This window comes from Phalangium opilio, unplaced genomic scaffold (assembly GCF_054372755.1).
Source record: "Phalangium opilio isolate 3A_F unplaced genomic scaffold, DU_Popi_V2 ptg000079l_1, whole genome shotgun sequence".
NCBI lineage: Eukaryota > Metazoa > Arthropoda > Arachnida > Opiliones > Phalangiidae > Phalangium > Phalangium opilio.
In genome coordinates, this window is record NW_028324187.1 from 6,537,674 (window position 1) to 6,557,404 (window position 19,731).

General features: G+C 34.7%; 4 protein-coding genes across 15 annotated transcripts in view; all 4 read left to right on the top strand.

Moving 5' to 3' along the window:
* Positions 1-8,444, top strand: part of Ssdp (Sequence-specific single-stranded DNA-binding protein) — a 35,103-nt gene extending 26,659 nt beyond the window's left edge. For 7 of the 12 annotated variants that reach the window (XM_089846029.1, XM_089846033.1, XM_089846031.1 and 4 more), the window contains 4 exons: positions 403-473; positions 641-728; positions 1,614-1,723; positions 5,827-8,444. In XM_089846029.1, coding sequence (XP_089702155.1) covers positions 403-473; positions 641-728; positions 1,614-1,723; positions 5,827-5,937 — 380 coding nt within the window. In that variant the 3' untranslated portion in view covers positions 5,938-8,444. Of the gene's footprint in view, positions 1-402; positions 474-640; positions 729-1,613; positions 1,724-3,757; positions 3,839-5,826 lie in introns of all 12 variants that reach the window. The other 5 variants (XM_089846035.1, XM_089846036.1, XM_089846032.1 and 2 more) reach the window with 5 other exon arrangements.
* Positions 8,445-11,183: 2,739 nt separating this feature from the next.
* Positions 11,184-12,611, top strand: LOC149654485 (uncharacterized). The gene is made up of 2 exons (XM_089846050.1): positions 11,184-11,899; positions 11,957-12,611. The coding sequence occupies exons 1-2, from the start codon at positions 11,184-11,186 to the stop codon at positions 12,486-12,488; spliced, it is 1,248 nt and encodes a 415-aa protein (XP_089702176.1). The 3' UTR covers positions 12,489-12,611.
* A 170-nt stretch (positions 12,612-12,781) lies between these two features.
* Hcs (holocarboxylase synthetase-like protein) lies at positions 12,782-14,865 on the top strand. Its single transcript, XM_089846048.1, has one exon. The coding sequence runs from the start codon at positions 13,081-13,083 to the stop codon at positions 14,791-14,793; it is 1,713 nt and encodes a 570-aa protein (XP_089702174.1). The 5' UTR covers positions 12,782-13,080; the 3' UTR covers positions 14,794-14,865.
* Positions 14,866-15,561: 696 nt separating this feature from the next.
* On the top strand, positions 15,562-19,597 carry Keap1 (kelch like ECH associated protein 1). The gene is made up of 8 exons (XM_089846047.1): positions 15,562-16,147; positions 16,225-16,389; positions 17,365-17,514; positions 17,615-17,893; positions 17,953-18,356; positions 18,565-18,770; positions 18,843-19,019; positions 19,149-19,597. The coding sequence occupies exons 1-8, from the start codon at positions 15,899-15,901 to the stop codon at positions 19,298-19,300; spliced, it is 1,782 nt and encodes a 593-aa protein (XP_089702173.1). The 5' UTR covers positions 15,562-15,898; the 3' UTR covers positions 19,301-19,597.
* The last annotated feature ends 134 nt before the right edge of the window (positions 19,598-19,731 follow it).

Sequence of the window (19,731 nt, forward strand, 5' to 3'; positions counted from 1 at the left end):
AACTTAAAGTATTCTTGTTTCTATTGTTATTTTAATTTAATGTTGGGATGTACCAGTTTTTGTCCCACCCCCCAAAGTACTAGTAGGCTAATCTACGTCATAGTAGGCGAGGTTATAGATAGTTTTCACTGTTAGGGGGTAGAGAAATCGCCTGTCTCTACCCCCACGTTGACGTTAGGCCAAATTACTGAGTACTGGCTTTAGTGAAAGCTATTTATATCTTGGAACTATATTTCGACGCGGAGTAATTTTATGGCGGATGGTTTTCTTTCTCCCTTTGTTCGGTTTAGTTAAAAAAACCTAAAATGCCAGTAAAAGTGGGTTCACTGTGTATTGATTGATTTAAATAATTTAAGTTGGATAGTTAAAATATATTAAGTTTAGCTTTATCTGGATTGACAGATTCGTCTAATTCGGGTGGTGATGGCATGTACACCATGATGAAGTCAGTTCCAGGTGGCAACATGCCAGGGGTAAATAAATACTTTATCTAACTGGTTATTGTGCTCTCTCTCTTTTTTTGGCCACTCTCTCTTTTTCTCTCTCTCTCTCTCCCTATCTCTCTCTCTTAGTCCCTCCCCTTTTTTTGACGTCGAATAACTAAGCTAATTATTTGCTCTTTGTTTTTCGTTACTTTCAGTTTCCGATGGGTCCGGGTCCGGATGGTCCTATGGGGCCCATGGGACCCGAAATTGGGCCCCCAGTAATGAATGGTATGTGCTCTTCAGGTGTGTTATATTATTTATTATATTTTGCCCTCTATCTTTATCTCTCTTATCTTATCTTTCTTTCACACATCTTTATGTTTATTAATGGTCCACTTATAACTTAATTGCTTAGTTATTCATAGTCTTTGAGCGACTATACGGAAATTTGAGTTGGTTTTAAACCAAGCCACTCAAACGGTATAATATAATTTTGGTCGCGGCCAAGCCCCTCAAACGGTATAATATTATTTTGGTGCCTTCCAAGCCCCTCAAATGGTATAAGATCATTTCGGTCGCGTCCAAGCCACTCAAACGGTATACAAATCATTTTGGTCGCGTCCAAGCCACTCAAACGGTATACAAATAATTTTGGTCGCGTCCAAGCCACTCAAACGGTATAAAAATCTTTTTGGTCGTGTCCAAGCCACTCAAACGGTATAAAAAATCTTTTTGGTCGCGTCCAAGCTACTCAAACGGTATAAAAATCATTTTGGTACCTTCCAAGGCACTCAAACGGTATAAAAATCATTTCGGTACCTTCTAAGCCGCTCAAACGGTATAAAAATCATTTCGGTACCCTCCAAGCCGCTCAAACGGTATAAAAATCATTTCGGTACCCTCCAAGCCGCTCAAACGGTATAAAAATCATTTCGGTACCCTCCAAGCCGCTCAAACGGTATAAAAATCATTTCGGTACCCTCCAAGCCACTCAAACGGTATAAAAATAATTTTGGTACCTTCCAAGCCCCTCAAACGGCATAAAAAATCATTTCGCTACCCTCCAAGCCACTCAGAGACTAAAATGAACTGAACACGCTTAATTATTTGAATAAGAACAATTTGATTTACTCGGAAGTAATGCGTTAGTTGTGTAATTAATATTATTCGTGTGATGGCTTGATAAAGGTGATGGTTTAGACGGTATGAAAAATTCGCCGGCCAATGGTCCTGGTACACCTCGAGAAGACGGTCCTCCCATGGGTGATTACGGAATCCCCGGCTATGGTCAAGAAAACGTAAGTTAATATTTAGTAAACACCCATCTTTTTAAAATTATCTTTTTTTGTTTTTTCTTTTTATTATTTTTTTGTTGTGTTTTTGCTTCAGTCGTTCTGTCGCTGTGAACTTTGACCTTTTTCAATAAACCCCTCCTTTTTCCCCACGTTTTCCCCCTTACCTCCCCCCTTATTGGCACTAATTAATTTATTAACCTAATTAGCTAGCCGGGCACTAAATCCGATTTTTTAAAAAAAGAAAAAAATATTTAAGATAAAAATACGAAATAATAATTTTTTTATTATTTTAATCTGAATATAATTAAAATTTTGGGTTTAATTGGTAATAACGTAACGTTAGGGCGGAATTTTACCTTCAAATTAACGCCAGGAATGTCCTAATCTGTAAAAAAATGTTCTTTAGAAAGTTATTTTAAAAATTAATTTAATTTTGAAAAAGTTCCGTAAAAGCTTTATTTTTGGTCCGATTTGAACGATTTTTATCGCGTTTTGAAGCTGAAATTTCGCTCTAGCAGGCGACATTATCGCTTTTATTTGATATTTTCCGTCGAACAAACGCGAAAATAAATAGAAACAACCCAAAAATTCGCACTATAGCAACTTATCTCCCCTGAAAACATATTATACTTAAATTAAACTTGGGCAAGCAAGCAAGCAACCAATATATATAAACGCGAGTTGGCGGCCATTTTTGGTTTTTTTGGGTTTTGTTTGTTTTGTATTACATTATTATTAGTTTTTCAGCTTTCCATAAAACACGTAATGCAAATTGCTGGAATATTATAACGACAAATTGTGCGCGTACTCTGTCTCTATCTCTATCTCTCTTTCGTTCTCTTGTTTCTGCCGCTCTTCTCTCTGTACCTACTGACTGTTCACTGCGTTGTACAATTTTTGAACGATGATTTGTTTTTGGCGGGAGTTTTGTACACAAAAAAGAAAGAAAGAAAAAAACGTATATTTGGCAATAATTTTTACCGTGAAAGAACACGTTGTTTTTTATCCTGCAATCGAAACAATGAATTTTATAAAAGCGATCGTCGTGTGATAAACTTTTTAAAACTTGTGAATTGCCTTGCTTGTTTTATGGACGTTTTGCTGTAGAAACGTTAAATCAGGTAGGAACAAACAACAACAAAAAAAATATATACATTCACGATAATTTAGAATCAATTATTTCATCCATTAGATTAATTTAATTAATCCCAGTCAGGGTTACCACGTTGCAACGAATTTTAATTGCTTAAACGTAATTTTTCGCCATTGATTTTAATTTAGTAATTTCATAAGTTTATGAGATATGTTCCATAAGTATGACGCTTCGTAATGCTAGAGACAATTGAAGTACTACACTAGGTGGTTAATTTTGCAGTACATCTATTCCTATTAAGTTTGCATTACTAAGCCTTTGACAGCGCCCCAGTCACCAGGCGTCACTTTACCTCGAATATTTGACCCACATCACTTCATAGTAATCAGTGACAAACTTATGGTGAACATCTTAACTTATGGTAATTTGCAATCGTTCCGTGGTCACCCTGTTTACCCCGCCCCCTTTAGGAAAGAAATCGCACACTTCTACTATAAAACACTACCGTCACTTCCGATAGGAAGCCATTACGCACTACGCAAACACTCTTTCTATCTGTGTTAACGTTTATATGTGCGCTCTACGTCATAAGGAACACAAATCATTCGCGTTCTAGACCAATCAGAGAAAAATAGTACCGGGGTTTTTGGCGGGAAAACGCGCGTTATTATTCTTGAATTCAACCTTCCATTCCCAGTAATATTTTCTCTGTTCTGATAAAGGCGGCCTTTTTCGCGTGAAGGTTGTTGGGGGGGGACGAGAATCTTTCCTTCCCACTAGCGCGTGACGCTTTCATTCCCCCCACCTTCCCTCCAGCGCGTGACGATATTTGTTCGCCTGCGCGTGCGTTAAATGCTAACCACGCCCATTCCCGCGACAACATGGAAGAAGCAAATTTGTAAAATTGTTGTTGATGTTATTGTGTTATTGGGATATGATGTTAGATGACAATGAATACTACAGGATACTCGATGTCAACGCTGTGAAATATAAAAATATATCATTTCCCGTCCGCGTATTTCAAGGTATGTTGGGCATTTCAAATACAAAAGCAAAAAAATTGAAACCGATACTACAAAATTCAATTTGAAATTAACACTAATAATTAACAAATTTTTAAAAATTGCCGATTTATTATGAAACAAAAAAAACCCCGAAATTAAATTAATTTAAATGAACCTTTGATGAAACTGCGGCTGAGTTACTTTTTTGAATTTATATAAATTTTAATTAACTATTAAACTATTAATCGCATGAGGTTAAATTAATTTATTGGAAAAAAAAAAAGTTCTTCGAATTTGAAATGTCCAAAATATCTATGAATTTTGAATTTATGGGGCCATTTTTATTTATTTTTCTGGAACGAAACAAAATATTGGTTTTTGTTTTTTTAACAAACATGGTGTTTTTTTAAAAGGTGTGCTTGCGTTAAGGTTTTTAATTAAATTAAATGTCTTTTGATTGTCCTATTTTCCCATTGCATGATTTATTTCTAAGACTTTTATAGTGGTGTAGGTGGCTCAGCTCAGTTTCCATGGTTACTAATTATTATAACGTCATTGATCAAATATTTCTCTGATGCCCAGGGATTAGTTAAAACACTACTTTTTCTTAACGTGATTTATTATATATTTTTTTTAAATGCGTGAGTTACGTAATAAATGTTCTCGGAAAAAAACGGCTCGCTTTTGTGTAAGATATTGCATTGAAAAATCATTGCCTTTTACTCCTTGGTATCATGCACTCATGGTTTGTTTTAATTTGAATTAATGGAATTAACTGCTACTTCGTCGGGAAAATGTTAACGAATTTGAAAATTTGTCAATCGTAGTCAGGAAAACATTAAGGAATTTGGAAATTAGTCATGCCAGGAATAGATTTAATTTTAGAAGCAGGAATGGAGAACGGTTAGTATTTACATCAGTCCGACTCATAGACCACCCAGTATAGAGCCCCTCCCTCCAACACGTAACAAAAAGTTTAAATTATCTATTGGCTCACTTAAACTACGTTTTAATGACGCTGCTGACGGAGACGGCGAAAAATAGTGACGTAATTCCTTTTTACCTCTGTCGCTACGACGCCCCGCCACTTCTTTCATACCCCTCCATCCCGGGAAAAAGGGGGTCTGGGTCTTTTACGCGCGCCCAGAAAGATTACTCTGTTCTCCATTCCTACTTCTAAAATTAAATCTATCCCTGGTCATGCTTAGTCAGGATCGGTTAGGAAATTGAATATTGGTCAATCATAGTCAGGAAAACGTTAAGGAATTTGAAATTGGTCAATCATAGTCAGGAAAACGTTAAGGAATTTGAAATTGGTCAATCATAGTCAGGAAAACGTTAAGGAATTTGAAATTGGTCAATCATAGTCAGGAAAACGTTAAGGAAATTGAATATTGGTCAATCATAGTCAGGAAAACGTTAAGGAAATTGAATATTGGTCAATCATAGTCAGGAAAACGTTAAGGAAATTGAATATTGGTCAATCATAGTCAGGAAAACGTTAAGGAATTTGAAATTGGTCAATCATAGTCAGGAAAACGTTAAGGAATTTGAAATTGGTCAATCATAGTCAGGAAAACGTTAAGGAAATTGAATATTGGTCAATCATAGTCAGGAAAACGTTAAGGAAATTGAATATTGGTCAATCATAGTCAGGAAAACGTTAAGGAAATTGAATATTGGTCAATCATAGTCAGGAAAACGTTAAGGAAATTGAATATTGGTCAATCATAGTCAGGAAAACGTTAAGGAATTTGAAATTGGTCAATCATAGTCAGGAAAAACGTTAAGGAATGTGAAAATTAATCAATCTTAGTCAGGAGAACTTCAGTGATTATAAATTCAAAAAAATTGGGCAATACGGATTTTTCAATGTAATGCGTCTAATAATAATCGTAGTCTACTTCGCAAGCTTTTTCAGTTGCACTAATTAATTTTTAATTAAAAAAATCCCCAAATTAAGCAAAGGAAAATATGAAAAATGTTTTTTTAAACAATTTGAAATTTAGGATCAAAATGAATCAGCGGCAATTCTAAAAATTAAAGAGAGCATGCAGGAAGAAGCGAAAAGGTTCGAAAAAGACACGCCTACAGAGCATTCGGAATATTTCATGCAATAACCGGCAGTAAACAAATAAACAAACAAAAAAAAAACAACCCAACCCCGAAAGAACAACAACAACAACCACATGTTTTTTAGATAAAAGGGTGTAGTGATCAACAACAACAAATCAACAATAGTTCGGGCGTAAACAAATAAACAAACAAAGAGAGAAATTTAATATTGCCAGAAGATTCATTCAACGAGAACATTTAAAATAAACGTTTTTAATCCGAGAGAGATAAACAAATAAATAAACGCGTGTTTACGCGTTGTGGTGATTGTTTATCGCGTATTCATATTGCATCGTATTAAACCGGAAGTTTATCATCATTTAAAAGGAAATAATCGCGAAGTAAATAAACAAATAAATAAACAAACATACAGTAAATATACATCCAGCCACTTTATGATAACGACGTCGAAACTTCCCGAACAGTGAGTGAGTAAATAGACAAACAAACACAAAACGGAAGACTTAAATATTCGGTAAATATTTGTTTTAAAAATATTTACTTTTTTCTAAACAAACAAACATTATTTAATTTTTCCTTTTTTTTTTTAAATAATTGGGGACTTTTTTATTTTTTAATTCGTTAAAATATAATAAAAAATAAATAACTTATTTATAATAAACAAACAAACAAACATTGGGTAAGTAAATTCTTGTTATTTGAAATCCCGGCGATGGCGGCGTTAGATGCGCGTGTAGTTTTGTAAATAAATACTATACCTACATCAATTGGGACTTAAACAAACAAACAAACAAACCCGCGTTTTCAAGAGCTTCAATTAAGTGTTTTTTATTCAGGAAGACAAAAAACAAACACGTAAATAAATAAATAAATAAACAATTTTATTTGGGAACTGAATATGAGGAATATATATAAAAAAAAGGTTTTTTAAAAAAAATACGGTTATAAACAAATTCCCACGCCATTTTCGTAAAAAAACAAACAAACAAACAAACAAAGTAAATATTTACGGAAATTATTAGGTAAAAAAAAATGTAATGTAATATAAAAAAAGGTTAGATATAAACATTATATATAAATATATATATATATATATATATATATAATTCATCAAAGTTTTGGTTTTGAACATAATCGACAACAAAAAAACAACAAACTGGAAATCTTGTTTTTTTTCATCATAAGTTAACTTGTTTTTATAAATTTTATTTTTAAAAAAAAAATATGAACTATTTTTTAGGTCAAAATTATTTTTTTTCAGGAATCAGGCAACTTTTACTTTCATTTTAATTAATTAATTATTAATGTACAGCTAATTACAATTAATTTAAATTAGTTAAATTTAATCATGAGTACAAATTGAAAATAATTTATTTATACCATTTTTTTTTTAAATATTAATATTAATTAAAAGAACTCGACACAACAAAACAAATTTCTTTTTTTTTTTTTTTTTCACGACGAGGGGCTGCTCACTTCACGCCACCAAAAAAAAAAACATTAAGTGACCAACCCCTCTAATTTTAAAGTGATAGTAAAAAACAAAATTGGTGAAATTTTAATTAAAACCGCAACAAAAATAATATTTTTTTTTAATTAAAAAGGTAATTAATTAACCGCGCCCCTTTCCTACCTGTACATCAGTATTGTAAATTACTGTCAATGTTTGGAGAAGGTTTAAAAAAAAAAGAAAACACAAACATTTTTGTTTTTGGCGTATTTTTAAAAACAAACAAATCCAGAAAAAAAACAACATCCAAACTTTTTTTTTTTTTTTAATTTTAATTTAAAAAACAAATGGGTACCTACACGTGTTTTTTATTTTATATTCTTTGTAAAATAATTATCATGAAGACAAAAACAAAGAGTCATTAAAAAGAAAAAAAAATTGAGAAAAAAAAATGGGACGGACCAATCGCGCATGCGCCATGGGAAACTTTGTAACATAAAAAATAGTGCGCGTGCGCGGTGACGAAAAACTTCAATTATATCTCAGAGTGCATTTCAAGGTTCAACCGTTCATCCAGTCCGCGTTTAACATCATTTTTATTGGTCAACGGATCGACCAATCACGATAACGCGCCGATAAGGATCTGAGTAATTTTATTTTTTCTTTATAAACAAACAAACACATTTTCCAAAAGTGATTTAATAATTTTTCTTTTAATCACGCGCGTTAGTAATTTTTATTATTTTTTTTTCTCGTTTTGGTGTAATTTTAATTAAAAATTAAGGTATTTTTAATTAAAATCAACGCCAGAAATTTATTTAACGGACTCGGAATTTGCGGGCGAAATTTAAAAAAAAACAACCTACACACACAAACGAAGTTACGAACAAACTCTGGTTGGTTTAAGTATAAACAGAAAACAACAACAAAAGGAATTGTAATTTTTTCTCTTCATAAATTAACTTTTTCGAGATCTCTACTTTTTTCAGTTTGTGCAAAAAAAAAAACAAAATGGAAATATTGTACGTTTTTCTGTGCTGTATACAAACGCTATAGTTCATTGATTCTATTAAACCATCATTTGAACAAAAAATATAACAACCATTATCAAAAAAAAACACTTTTGGTACTTATAGCGAGCGACCACGTGACGTTTTGCTTATGAACTTGGTTAAGTGTGTTATTTACATATGTTTATATAGTACGACTTAATGTTTTGATGCCTAACCTAGTTTTAGTTTTAGTTTTAGTGTTAGGCTTAACAAAAATAAAAGAAAAACACGATATGCTAGAGTAAGTTTACGCAAAAATTACAAGGAAACGCCTTTACTGCAGGTAAATGTAATATTTGCGTTACGTTAGGTAACCAGAAGCAGAGGGGAGTGGAAAGCTGCGCTGCGTTTGGATGGAGAGATCTCACCATGCGGTTCTCACTTTCAAATTCGATTTTTCTCCGCTTCTATAAGCCTAGAGCTATTTCAGTTGAAGAGTGGGAAACGTCACGGGTTTGTCTCCAATAAACAGTGCCCATTTTCACTCTCCCTCCGTTAGGGCCGTAGAAGAACACGAGGTTTAATTTCCCTGACAAAATTCCGCCTGGGCGGGAGCAAGTGAAATCCCGCCCCAAAAATTATCCTTTCCCGCGAATTGAAATGGCTTTATAGGTATGCGCGCGCATCTTCATCTACTATTAGTAGGTGGTTAACTGGAGGAAAATTACCTCTGGCCAAAGCTCTTAGCTTCTACTCCTCCCCAACCCTCTTTGAAACCAGTTTTAGTTCAGGATAAACGAGATATTATACAAACTCTCTTCTTGTGATGATGCACTCCTGTTGAAAATAGGCTTAAAAATAGTCTTGTTCTTGGCAATTGAAGGGGAACTATTTCCAGTATTTCGTGATAGCGTGTTTACTTCAGAATTCAGAATTATTTTTTTTATTATTGTCGTATTGTCAGGGAAAGTGACAGGTGTTTGGTTAACCAATTTTTAATATGTTATATGAGTTTTAATGGAATTTATTTTCTCTTGGGTCTAACCGTACTTAAACAGTTACCGGAGCACTCTGCGGACTCCAGTCGTGTAAAGCAACTGCTGTCTCCTTGGAATTTAGTTGAGGTGAGATGTCAAGGGTAAAATAATTGACTTAAAATGTGGTTTGAGTGAAATATCTATATCCCAATTCGGAGTCGAATTCATCATGGTACAACGGCGTAATTGGAAACAGTCCGCGCGCTGTGTGGCAACCCGAAGTAACTTGACTTCGGGTCAACTTCAATCCTGGGGTGGTGGTCAGGATGCCCTAAAACCGGTGGTGAAGTCGTTGTATCCGCTAGGTTTAAACAGTTCCGAGCTTGACCAACGCTGTAAAAGACGGTTAAACGTCCGTATTATCGTTTGTTTGATTGCCGCGCATCTTGTCGTGGTGCATACCTTGAGTAATTCATTTTACTACGCCTTTAAGAAGCGACAGTTATCAGTGGCATTCGGTAATTTAGCTGGATTTCTACGCGCATTAACTTCCGCTATTACTTTGGACTACTTTCTGTTGAAAAAAGCTAGCATTTACGGTTGTATTCGCGGCGTAAATAACTTGAGGTATTATTACTCGAAACGTGGTTCTCAAGGGAATGTACCTGGAAAGAACTTCTGCCTGGTGTCGGTGGTAATTTTTTGGCTCTTTTACATTACCAAGGTCGGTTTACCACTGATTTTCGCCAAATATTTGGAACCAAAATTTTACATTGAAATGTTTTTGTATGACTTACCGTTTTTGCGTAACTTGAACGAGGATGGTCAACGATTTGCTTGTTGCTTCGAATTGTTTTTGTACCAGTGCATCGTGGGTATGAAACATTTCGGGCAGTTAGTGGTGACGTGCGCCGTTGCCGTCACCACAAGGAAAGTGAACTATCTAATGGAGGCACTTCGAAATGACAATTTAGTTGATCCGCGAGTACTTAGCGTTTGGCATTCGGACTTATTTGGACTTGTCCGTAAAATGGATAAGCATTTCCGTTTCCTGTACTTCGTATGGATGTGTGAATGGATGACGTCACTTATCTTAAACCTGCCTAAATTGTTAACCAATCTGAAATCGGATAACGTGTTAGCCAATGTCCTGTCGTATATGGACATCGTTTCAACCTTGTTCGTTTCGATTGTCGTCTCGGTTGCCATTTCGGAAGTTAGTTGTAAGCAAGAGGGTCTTTTATCGGCTATCCATCATAGGGTGTCCTCGCGTGGCAGGGGGACAAGTAATAGGAAAAGCCAACTCATCGACTCTTACTTATTGATCAAGATAGACACTGCCAACTTGCGTATGACCATCTTTGAATGCATCATTGTCACCAAGACCTTCATCATAAGTCTGTACGGAGCTGTTTTAACTTATGTCATTTTTATTGCTCAAGAACTTCAAAAGGAAGCCTTTTAAAACGGAACGTCTTTATTTATGCGAAAAAGCACAATCATGCATTGCAATCTTGTTACTGACATTGCCATAGCGTAACTGTAAATACATTTCTAGCACGAAAATTCGATATTTTCAACATAACATTCATTGGTATGAAATATTATATGTTGTAAACATAGCTATATCGTATTTATTACAGAAATAAATTAGATATCGGACACTTTTTGAGTGCAAGGAAGAAATGTCATATTAATTATTAAAGTCTGGGAAAAATCGGTAGTACCAGCAATAGATTTTTTCGTCCCAACTTTTCGTGCCGATTTATAAATGTTCTAATCTTGTTAATAATGTACACGTCCGATATTGTTTCCCACGGTGTAAACGTGACCTTCGTTCGAGTTATTTCGCGTGAGACAAGCGCCTAAGAATGTTTTACAGAAATGGTAAGAACCCGAGAGCCGGACCAGTAACAATTATGTTAGGAAAACAAAGTATTCTTCGAAGAATTCGAGTGAATCGCGGCGGAAGATCATCGGAGAAGTTAGCCCAAAGTATTTTGAGTCCATTAATTCGCGTTTTGAACTGCACCGGTTTGCAATTGTTCGAACATAATAATAAGATTAACGTGAAGATCGTCGTGGCCCTCTTTTTACTTCATCTGTGTTTAGTACATAATTTGGCTAACTCAATCTTCTTCGCGTACAAGCAGCGACAAATATCCAAGGTATTTTTAAACCTGGGTGGTCTACTTCGGGCCGTATCGTCGGTGGTCGCGTTCGACATGGTCTTTTACCGCAAGAAAGTTTACGCCGAAATCCTAACAGATTTGTGTCAATTTGATAAACGAGGCTCAGCCTCCAATTCCTTCGAAGATGGATTCAGGAAATGGTGTCGCTACGTCGTCCTTGTGTTTCTGGTCTTTTTGGGCACCAAAATCTTGCTACCATTGGCTTTCATCAAGGGCATGGACGTCAAAATTAGCATAGAAATGTTCATGTACGATTTTCAATTTCTTCATGACTTGTCTCTAACGAAACAGAGGGTGTTTTGGTGCATCGAGATCATCATATACGAGACGTTCACCGGTTTTCGTTTCTTCATACAGCTAACTCTAATTTGTTACGTCCATCTGCTGAGTTGCAGGTTAGTTTTATTTTAAACTTGACGTCGTGAAATTGTAGAATCCATCGATACTTTCAGAATCAACTCTTTGATCGAGAAAACCAGAAATTGGTGCTACGATTTGCAACAAGCACACGAGATATGTGAAGAACATACGAGACTTTTTCACTTGGTCCGGCGATTGGATAAGTATTTCGGATTCATGATATTCGTATGGTTATTCGAGTGGGTGTGTACCATCGTTTTTAATATGCCCGGTACACTGATGTCCATAAGCCGGAACAGTAATTGGTTTCTGTTGGTCACGTCCTTGTTGGAAGTGACCACTACGTTGGCGGAATCAGTCATTTGCTCTTTGGCTATCGCCTCGGTCGGAGCTGGCCAAGAGACCTTATTGCAAGTGACTCATTCCAAAGTCGGACGCGTTAAGGGCAACTTGGAAATGGAACTGTTGTCAACGTTTATGATGATCAAGTTTACATGCGCTAATTTGTACTTGACCATGTTTCGGTGTCTGTCGTTTACCAAAACACTGGTTCTAAACGTGTACGGCGCCGCCAGTACTTACGCAGCGTTTATTGGACAGGAATTACAGAAAGGCGATTTCTAAAGAAAAATTACGTAGGCCTGTAAAGTCTCGTTTATTTCTTTGCCTCTCTATTCAAGTTACGTATTTCATTAATAGACAGTTTAATATTTTCCCAAAAAATCGTACGTCGAAAGCGAACGTCTAGTATTCATGGGTACCACGTGGAATTAACGTATTTGTATAAATGTAGGTTTTAGGATTTACGTAGCTAACGGTCTTTTGTTTAAATTTAAACTGATCAATCACAGTCCACGGACCCGGGTATTTCCCGGGGGAAGTAGACTGTGATTGGACAACTCAAAAGCTGTCTGCTACAATTTTCAAAATCCTGTATTCAGAATTTCAGCATATTCAGTCGACACGTTTTGGTATTAGTAGTTAGTTTATTTAAGTAATTAAGTTAATTTAAGTTAATGTAATTATTATAACACGTCTATATCTCAATATTGAACTCAAACTTCAATTCAACGTCGAATTTATTTAAAAATTTAACTTGAAACTTTGAAAGTAGCGCGTATGAAGCCAAGGCTTAGGGTTTAATTGTTCCTTCGAACCCTTCCTTCTCAGAATCTCAGTTATTCCTCTTTAATAACTCGATAAACAATTAACTTATATGTATCGGACCACTTTGTCTGGCATTTTACGAAGAAAATTAATTGGGGAAACGTGTTATTCGAATAAACCAGCGTTTTTATCGACCTTTAAAATGTTTTCCAATAAGGAAGAAGATTCTGCAATAATGAAACCACCGAACATTTTCATCTTTAATGAAGGCAACGAGAAAGGTCAGTTTGAAGAAATCTCGCGCAGATTATACCGGTGTTTGAGACGCGATTCATACATTATTTACCCTTTAACCCCAACTCAAATCACACAATCCATTCCTTGGAAAGACAACTGTGTTCTTTTAGTTGTTTATTATTCCACTAATTTAACTAAGGAGGTTCAACAAGCTTTTACTAGTTATTATGAAAGAGGCGGTTCTGTTCTAAGTGTTTGCTCGGACTTAAACCTCCCGGGGATTAATGTAGAAAAAGCTGAAACTATCTCAAGGGTAACTTCATTTGAATATGAAAACAAAGTCTATCAAATAGACCATGGTTTCCCATTAACATACAAAGCTACTATCTCCAATGGTTCTGTTATATTGGGGAAATATACGAACATTCCCTTGATAATTAAGTCACCCTCAAACGTGAATACGAATTACAAAGCTTTAATTTCCCTAATTGATATCTTTAGAGAACAAACTGATATATCAAAAAACCTCCTACAAACACACTTTAACTTGCATGTTAATTGCAACGTAGAAAACGTCATTCCAAATGTATCAAAAGTCTATTTAACCTCTAATAACTCGCAAACTATGTACAAACTTGAAAAATACGTCACTCAAAAAGAACGTAAAATAAGTTTAACAAATTCCACGTTATTTTTTGACCTTGAAAAGAGCGAAAGTTGCGAAATTACAAGTACACAATATGATGTTAATATTTTAACTAATTATAATGATATTGAATCATTTGACGTGGAAAAATATTATAAAATGTTAAAAACGCGTCATTTGGGTCAAGCAATTATGTATGGGGAAGTTGTCAACTCTACAATGGATCTTTTAGATGGTTTTTCCGTTGATTTTGGACTGGTAGCCATTGCCAAAGTACAAATAGGGGGTAAAGGTCGCGGGGGTAACAAATGGTTAAGCCCAGAAGGTTGCGCCATGTTTACCTATCAACTTAGCATTCCTTTAAAGTCGCGATTAGGTCAATCTATTTCGTATGTCCAACACTTGACCACTATTGCTATAGTTCATTCCATAAGAAAAGAAAGTGGCTATGAAGATCTGCCTTTAAATATAAAATGGCCCAATGACATTTATAATGGCAAAAAATCAAAAATAGGCGGAGTTTTGGTAAATTCTATATTGTACTCTGATACCATTATATGTTATGTTGGATGCGGGGTCAATTTATGTAATAAACACCCAACTATTTGCATTAATAGTCTAATAGAGGAAAATGACCATGGTCATTTAGATATTATAAGTTTGGAAGGTTTCATAGCTGGAGTTTTAAACACTTTAGAGGAGTTAATTAATGATTTTCAAAAAGGGGGATCTTCTACTTGTTTACCACTTTATTATCGATACTGGATTCACGAAGGTCAGGAATTAAAATTGAATGACACTGAGAAAAAAGTTGTCGTTTGGGGATTAGACGATTATGGTTATTTATCCGTTGTTTCTAAGGAAACTAATGAAATATTGTCCTTGCAACCTGATGGTAATGGACTGGATATGATGAAAAATTTGTTAATTATGAAATAAGTATAAGTTTATTTTAAATATTGTTAATTTTGTTTAAAAGACTAATAAATGTTGACTGTTTTATTAAAATTATTTGCTTTCTCAACATGGTTTATATTTTTCGCTGAGTCAGTACGTACATCGTTTTAATCTGTAATTTTTCCCTAACAGTTGTAATACAAGAGAGATAGTAAGTAAGAGTTGGGGGATAGGAGGCGGGTTGACCTTAAAAGTATCTACCGACTTTTTTTCTGCAAGTCATTTATTTGGGGGGAAATATTTGTTGGCATCGTACTACGTATGCGTGACGTCACATACGCAGTTTAATGAATATAGAAACAAGTTCGGTAAATAAACGAATACCTCTCCACAAATGTAACCAAGTACAAGTAATACACAGACGGACAGATATTATCCACTATATTACCTCTCAATAAACCAAACAGTCGGAGAAATTGCGATTTTTTTTTAAATCAAAAAATATAATCCCAAGTTTCAAACACCTTTGAGAAAACTAGTGCGAACAACAACAGCAATAATAATTAATTTAATATTGCATTGCGTTAATTATAATTAATTTCTTAAATTAGTGCAATTTTAAATATATTTTTTTCTGCAATATTATTTATCATTTCGATATTGATATATATCACTTATATTTTTGTTCAGTTTCATGCTAATTAGTTTAATTTAATCTTAAATTAATCTTAAATTAATCTCGTGACGTCAATTGATGCCCCAATCGGCTGCCTTCGCTACGCTGCTGCTTTCTAAAGTTTCTTCTGAATGATCATGGTCGTCCGACTCCCGAGTGATGTGTAAGGAAAGTCATGTACGTTTTCAATGAAGAAGTTTTAAAATTTATCGATGATAATGTTCAATTAAGAAACTTAGATCTCTTCGTGTTTAGTTTCGTCGCTAATAACTTCATAAGGACTAAGTAATTAAATTAATTCGATAAGGAAAATATTGATCTGATTGAAAAATACAATAAAAGAAAAATATGGGCCAAGGCTTAGCGTCGATCATGTTTGTGCAACACACGGGGCTTTCAACTGTTTTCTAAAAACTAAATAAATAAAGACTGGTTATCAGTGTATAAAAGTCTTTATTGTGTTTGTCCAAAATGAGTGATAAGTGTAAAAGCTGCCACGGTGTGGGTCAACCGCGTCCGGAGTGTTTTAGACCAAGACCTCCAAATGATAATGATGAAGATTCGTTAACTGTAAAGTTCAGTTCTTTCCCAAAAGAAGCGTTGGAAGTAATGTCGCTTTTAAGGTGTCATCAAAAACTATGCGACGTTGAAATTCATGTCGGTAGTGAAGTTTTTCAAGCGCATAAAATTGTTCTGGCATCAGCTAGTCCCTATTTCAAGGTAGGCAAGCGAACAATGTCAATCTCAATCCTAAATCCAAAGGAAAGTGTCGTCAATATTTTTTTTAACTGACTTAGGCCATGTTTACGAGTGGATTACGAGAGTCAAATATGAATTCCATAAATATTCAAGGCGTTTGCCCATTAACCATGGCTATAATCATTAGGTTTTGTTACACTGGTGAAGTTAAAGTTGAGGAAATGACTGTATGTAATCTTTTACCTGCTGCTACAATGTTTCAGGTATGTTCTAGTTTTTTCCTCTCATAATTTATGTGATTTTCGATGATTTATCTCAAAAATATTAATTTCTCATGGTTTCATATGAATTTTAAATTTGAGACTTGCATAGTAGTACTAATGGCACTCTATGTTAACTGCTCATAGAGGATAATGTAGTAAAGGCGTATAAGTGCCAATACTCTTATATTCCTACAATTTACAATATTTTATCTCGAAAATAATTATTTTTTCACATAATTAATGTGTTTTTCGATGGTTTATCTCAAAAATATTAATTTCTCATAGTTTCCATCATTCCTTTCGTATTAATTTTAAATTTGAAACTTGCAGAGTAGTACTAGTAGCACTAAATGTTAACCCCTCATAGAGCATAATGTAATAAAGCCATTGAAGTGCCAATACCCTTATATCACCCCCTACCATTTACAATATTTTATCTCGAAAATAATAATAATTTTTTTTCACATAATTAATGTGTTTTTCGATGGTTTATCACAATAATATTAATTTCACATAGTTTCCATCATTCCTTTCATATTAATTTTAAATTTGAGACTTGCAGAGTAGTACTAATGGCACTCATGTTAACTACTCATAGTGCATAATGCAATAAAGCCATTGAAGTGCCAATACCCTTAATATCACCCCTGCAATTTACAATATTTTATCCCGAAAATAATAATAATTTTTTCACATAATTAATGTGCTTTTCAATGGTTTATCACAAAAATATTAATTTCTCACAGTTTTCATCATTCCTTTCATATAAATTTGAGACTTGCAGAGTAGTACTAGTAGCACTCCATGTTAACCCCTCATAGACCATAATGTAATAAAGCCATTGAAGTGCCGATACACTTATATCCCGCCTACAATTTACAATATTTTATCTCGAAAATAATAACAATTTATTAAAAACGTCATTCATTTCAAATTTCATTATTAAAATTTCCAAATTGTGGTACTTTGTTAAAGGTTAATCATATTATTGATGCTTGCTGTCAATTTCTCGAGAAACAACTTGATCCATCTAATGTGATAGGAATTGCTGATTTTGCTCTGCAACATGGATGTACGCAATTTTTTCAGAGAGCAAATCAGTTTATAGACGATCATTTCAGCGAGGTAAACGAACAAAAATAATATAATAACAACAACAAGTTGATATTTAAACAACATTTGTATTTGCTTATTCGGTAATTGGCGATGCTTCGACACCTAACAGATCTCACAAGGCGAAGAATTTCTAGCTTTATCTTCCTGTAAACTAGTTCAGTTAATACGTAGAGACGAATTGAATGTTCGTAGTGAAAGCGAGGTCTTTAACGCGGTTTTAAGATGGGTTAAACACGATCCTGAGAAACGGTGTCCAAAAATGGCGGACATTCTGTACGCAGTTCGATGTCATTTCTTAACACCCAGATTTTTAAACGAACAGATACAAGGGTGTGATATAGTTAAAAATACGCCTCAATGTTGCGACTATCTCAGTAAAATTATTCAGGTAAGTCGAGGAATCTTCAAAATCCAAAGTACAAACGTTAACGGAAAGTTAATGCATAGGACTTGACATTAAGAAGGGTTAATCCTTGTAACGAACGAACTCCCAAAGTTCCTTGCGTAATATACACAGCGGGGGGATACTTAAGACATTCTCTGAGTAATTTGGAGTGTTATAACGCGCAAGAAAAGAAATGGTTCCCATTAGCCGAGTTGCCAAGTCCCAGGAGTGGATTGGCTGGTGCTTTTATTGAAGGGAAATTCTACGTTGTCGGTGGAAGGAATAATTCCCCTGATGGAAATCAAGATTCAAACGCTGTTGATTGCTACGATCCTATTAACAATTCGTGGAAATCGTGCGCTGGAATGATATGTGCAAGGAATAGAGTGGGCGTGGCCGTTTTAGATTGCCAACTTTACGCAGTTGGTGGATCTCAAGAAGCGAAACATCATAGTTCGGTCGAAAAGTAATGGGAATCTCCACACCCCGATTTCTTATAGAGTGCTGTCAGTTGTGACGTCAGATGCAAGGTTAAACGTCACGAGTCTGCCTTTAGCAATGGGCGGCCATGACAGTTACCGTTTTTTCTTTATGGGAAAACAGCATGGGTGACGTCACACCGGCGCTTCTGACAGCACTCTATTGATTTTCATCAATGTCTCATAAAATTTTAGGTACGATCCAATGGAGGACAAATGGAGTATGGTTTGTTCAATGAATTCACCCAGAATTGGTGTAGGTGTTGCTGTTGTTAAACGTCTCCTGTACTCTGTTGGTGGTTATGATGGGATGTCCAGATTAAATACAGTTGAATGTTACAACCCTGAGAAAGATTCGTGGACGTATGTTGCCAGCATGAAAGTCACAAGGAGTGGAGCTGGTAAATGGTTTATGATTTTAAATATAGAACTTATAGCTCTAACTAAGCCTTGGGTTGTTAATTGTTAATTAGGGGTTGTGGCTTTGGATAATTACGTTTACGCTGTTGGGGGATATGATGGGAAGTTACAACTGAATTCAGTTGAAAGATATGATATTGAAAATAATGAATGGGAAACTGTTGCCAGTATGAATTCACCCAGAAGTGCTCTAAGTGTTTCTGTACTGGACAACAAAATTTACGCTTTAGGTAAGATAGTATTTAGGTATTTTTACCCCCAAGATGGCCGCGTAAGTTAAATTCCATTCAATTGGACGCCATTTTGGGGTAATTATGTTCTTCTTGAATGAAGACTAAATTAAAAAGAATAATGTTAAGGTGGCTATGATGGAAATGACTTTTTAAACACGATGGAAGTTTATGATCAAAGAACTGATACTTGGATCGAAGCTCCATCAATGTCTTGTGGTAGAAGTGGACACGCGTCTGCTGTTTGGCGTGCTCCTTGTTTAGCCCATAGTTTTAGCTAATTTCATCCCAAATTATTACGAACATTTTCGGAAATTACCAAAAAGCAAAGTGAAAAGTGTATAACTTTTATTTTAAAAAGTTGAAAGAAGGTATACAGAAGACAGACAGCGAGCTTAAAGATAAAAAAAATGTCAACTATTTTGCTGCTAACTTTTATTTAAATGTTTTTCTCTGTAATTTCTGTACAAAAAACAAACAAAAAAAAAAACAGTAAGAAAGTGTGTAAGTTTTGTGTGTGGAAGTGGAATATCTTATTGAAAAATTGATATAAAAAAACGAACAATTTTCTTAAATTACTTTTCACAGCTTTGATTTTTTGCCTAAAAAGAAGTTTTTAGAATTTTTTGTAAAGGTAAGAAGTAGGCTTAACACATATTCGAAGGATTTCTTTGTATATCTTTTGCGATATTATATTTTTATTAACATCCGC

Excerpts from the sequence above, each read along its gene's own strand:
- Hcs (XM_089846048.1), top strand. The coding sequence starts at position 13,081 with ATGTATCGGACCACTTTGTCTGGCATTTTACGAAGAAAATTAATTGGG.
- LOC149654485 (XM_089846050.1), top strand. The coding sequence starts at position 11,184 with ATGTTTTACAGAAATGGTAAGAACCCGAGAGCCGGACCAGTAACAATT. Across the intron at positions 11,900-11,956 it reads GTCCATCTGCTGAGTTGCAG|AATCAACTCTTTGATCGAGA; the intron begins GTTAGTTTTATT and ends CGATACTTTCAG.
- Keap1 (XM_089846047.1), top strand. The coding sequence starts at position 15,899 with ATGAGTGATAAGTGTAAAAGCTGCCACGGTGTGGGTCAACCGCGTCCG. Across the intron at positions 17,515-17,614 it reads TAGACGATCATTTCAGCGAG|ATCTCACAAGGCGAAGAATT; the intron begins GTAAACGAACAA and ends GACACCTAACAG. Across the intron at positions 18,771-18,842 it reads AGTCACAAGGAGTGGAGCTG|GGGTTGTGGCTTTGGATAAT; the intron begins GTAAATGGTTTA and ends ATTGTTAATTAG.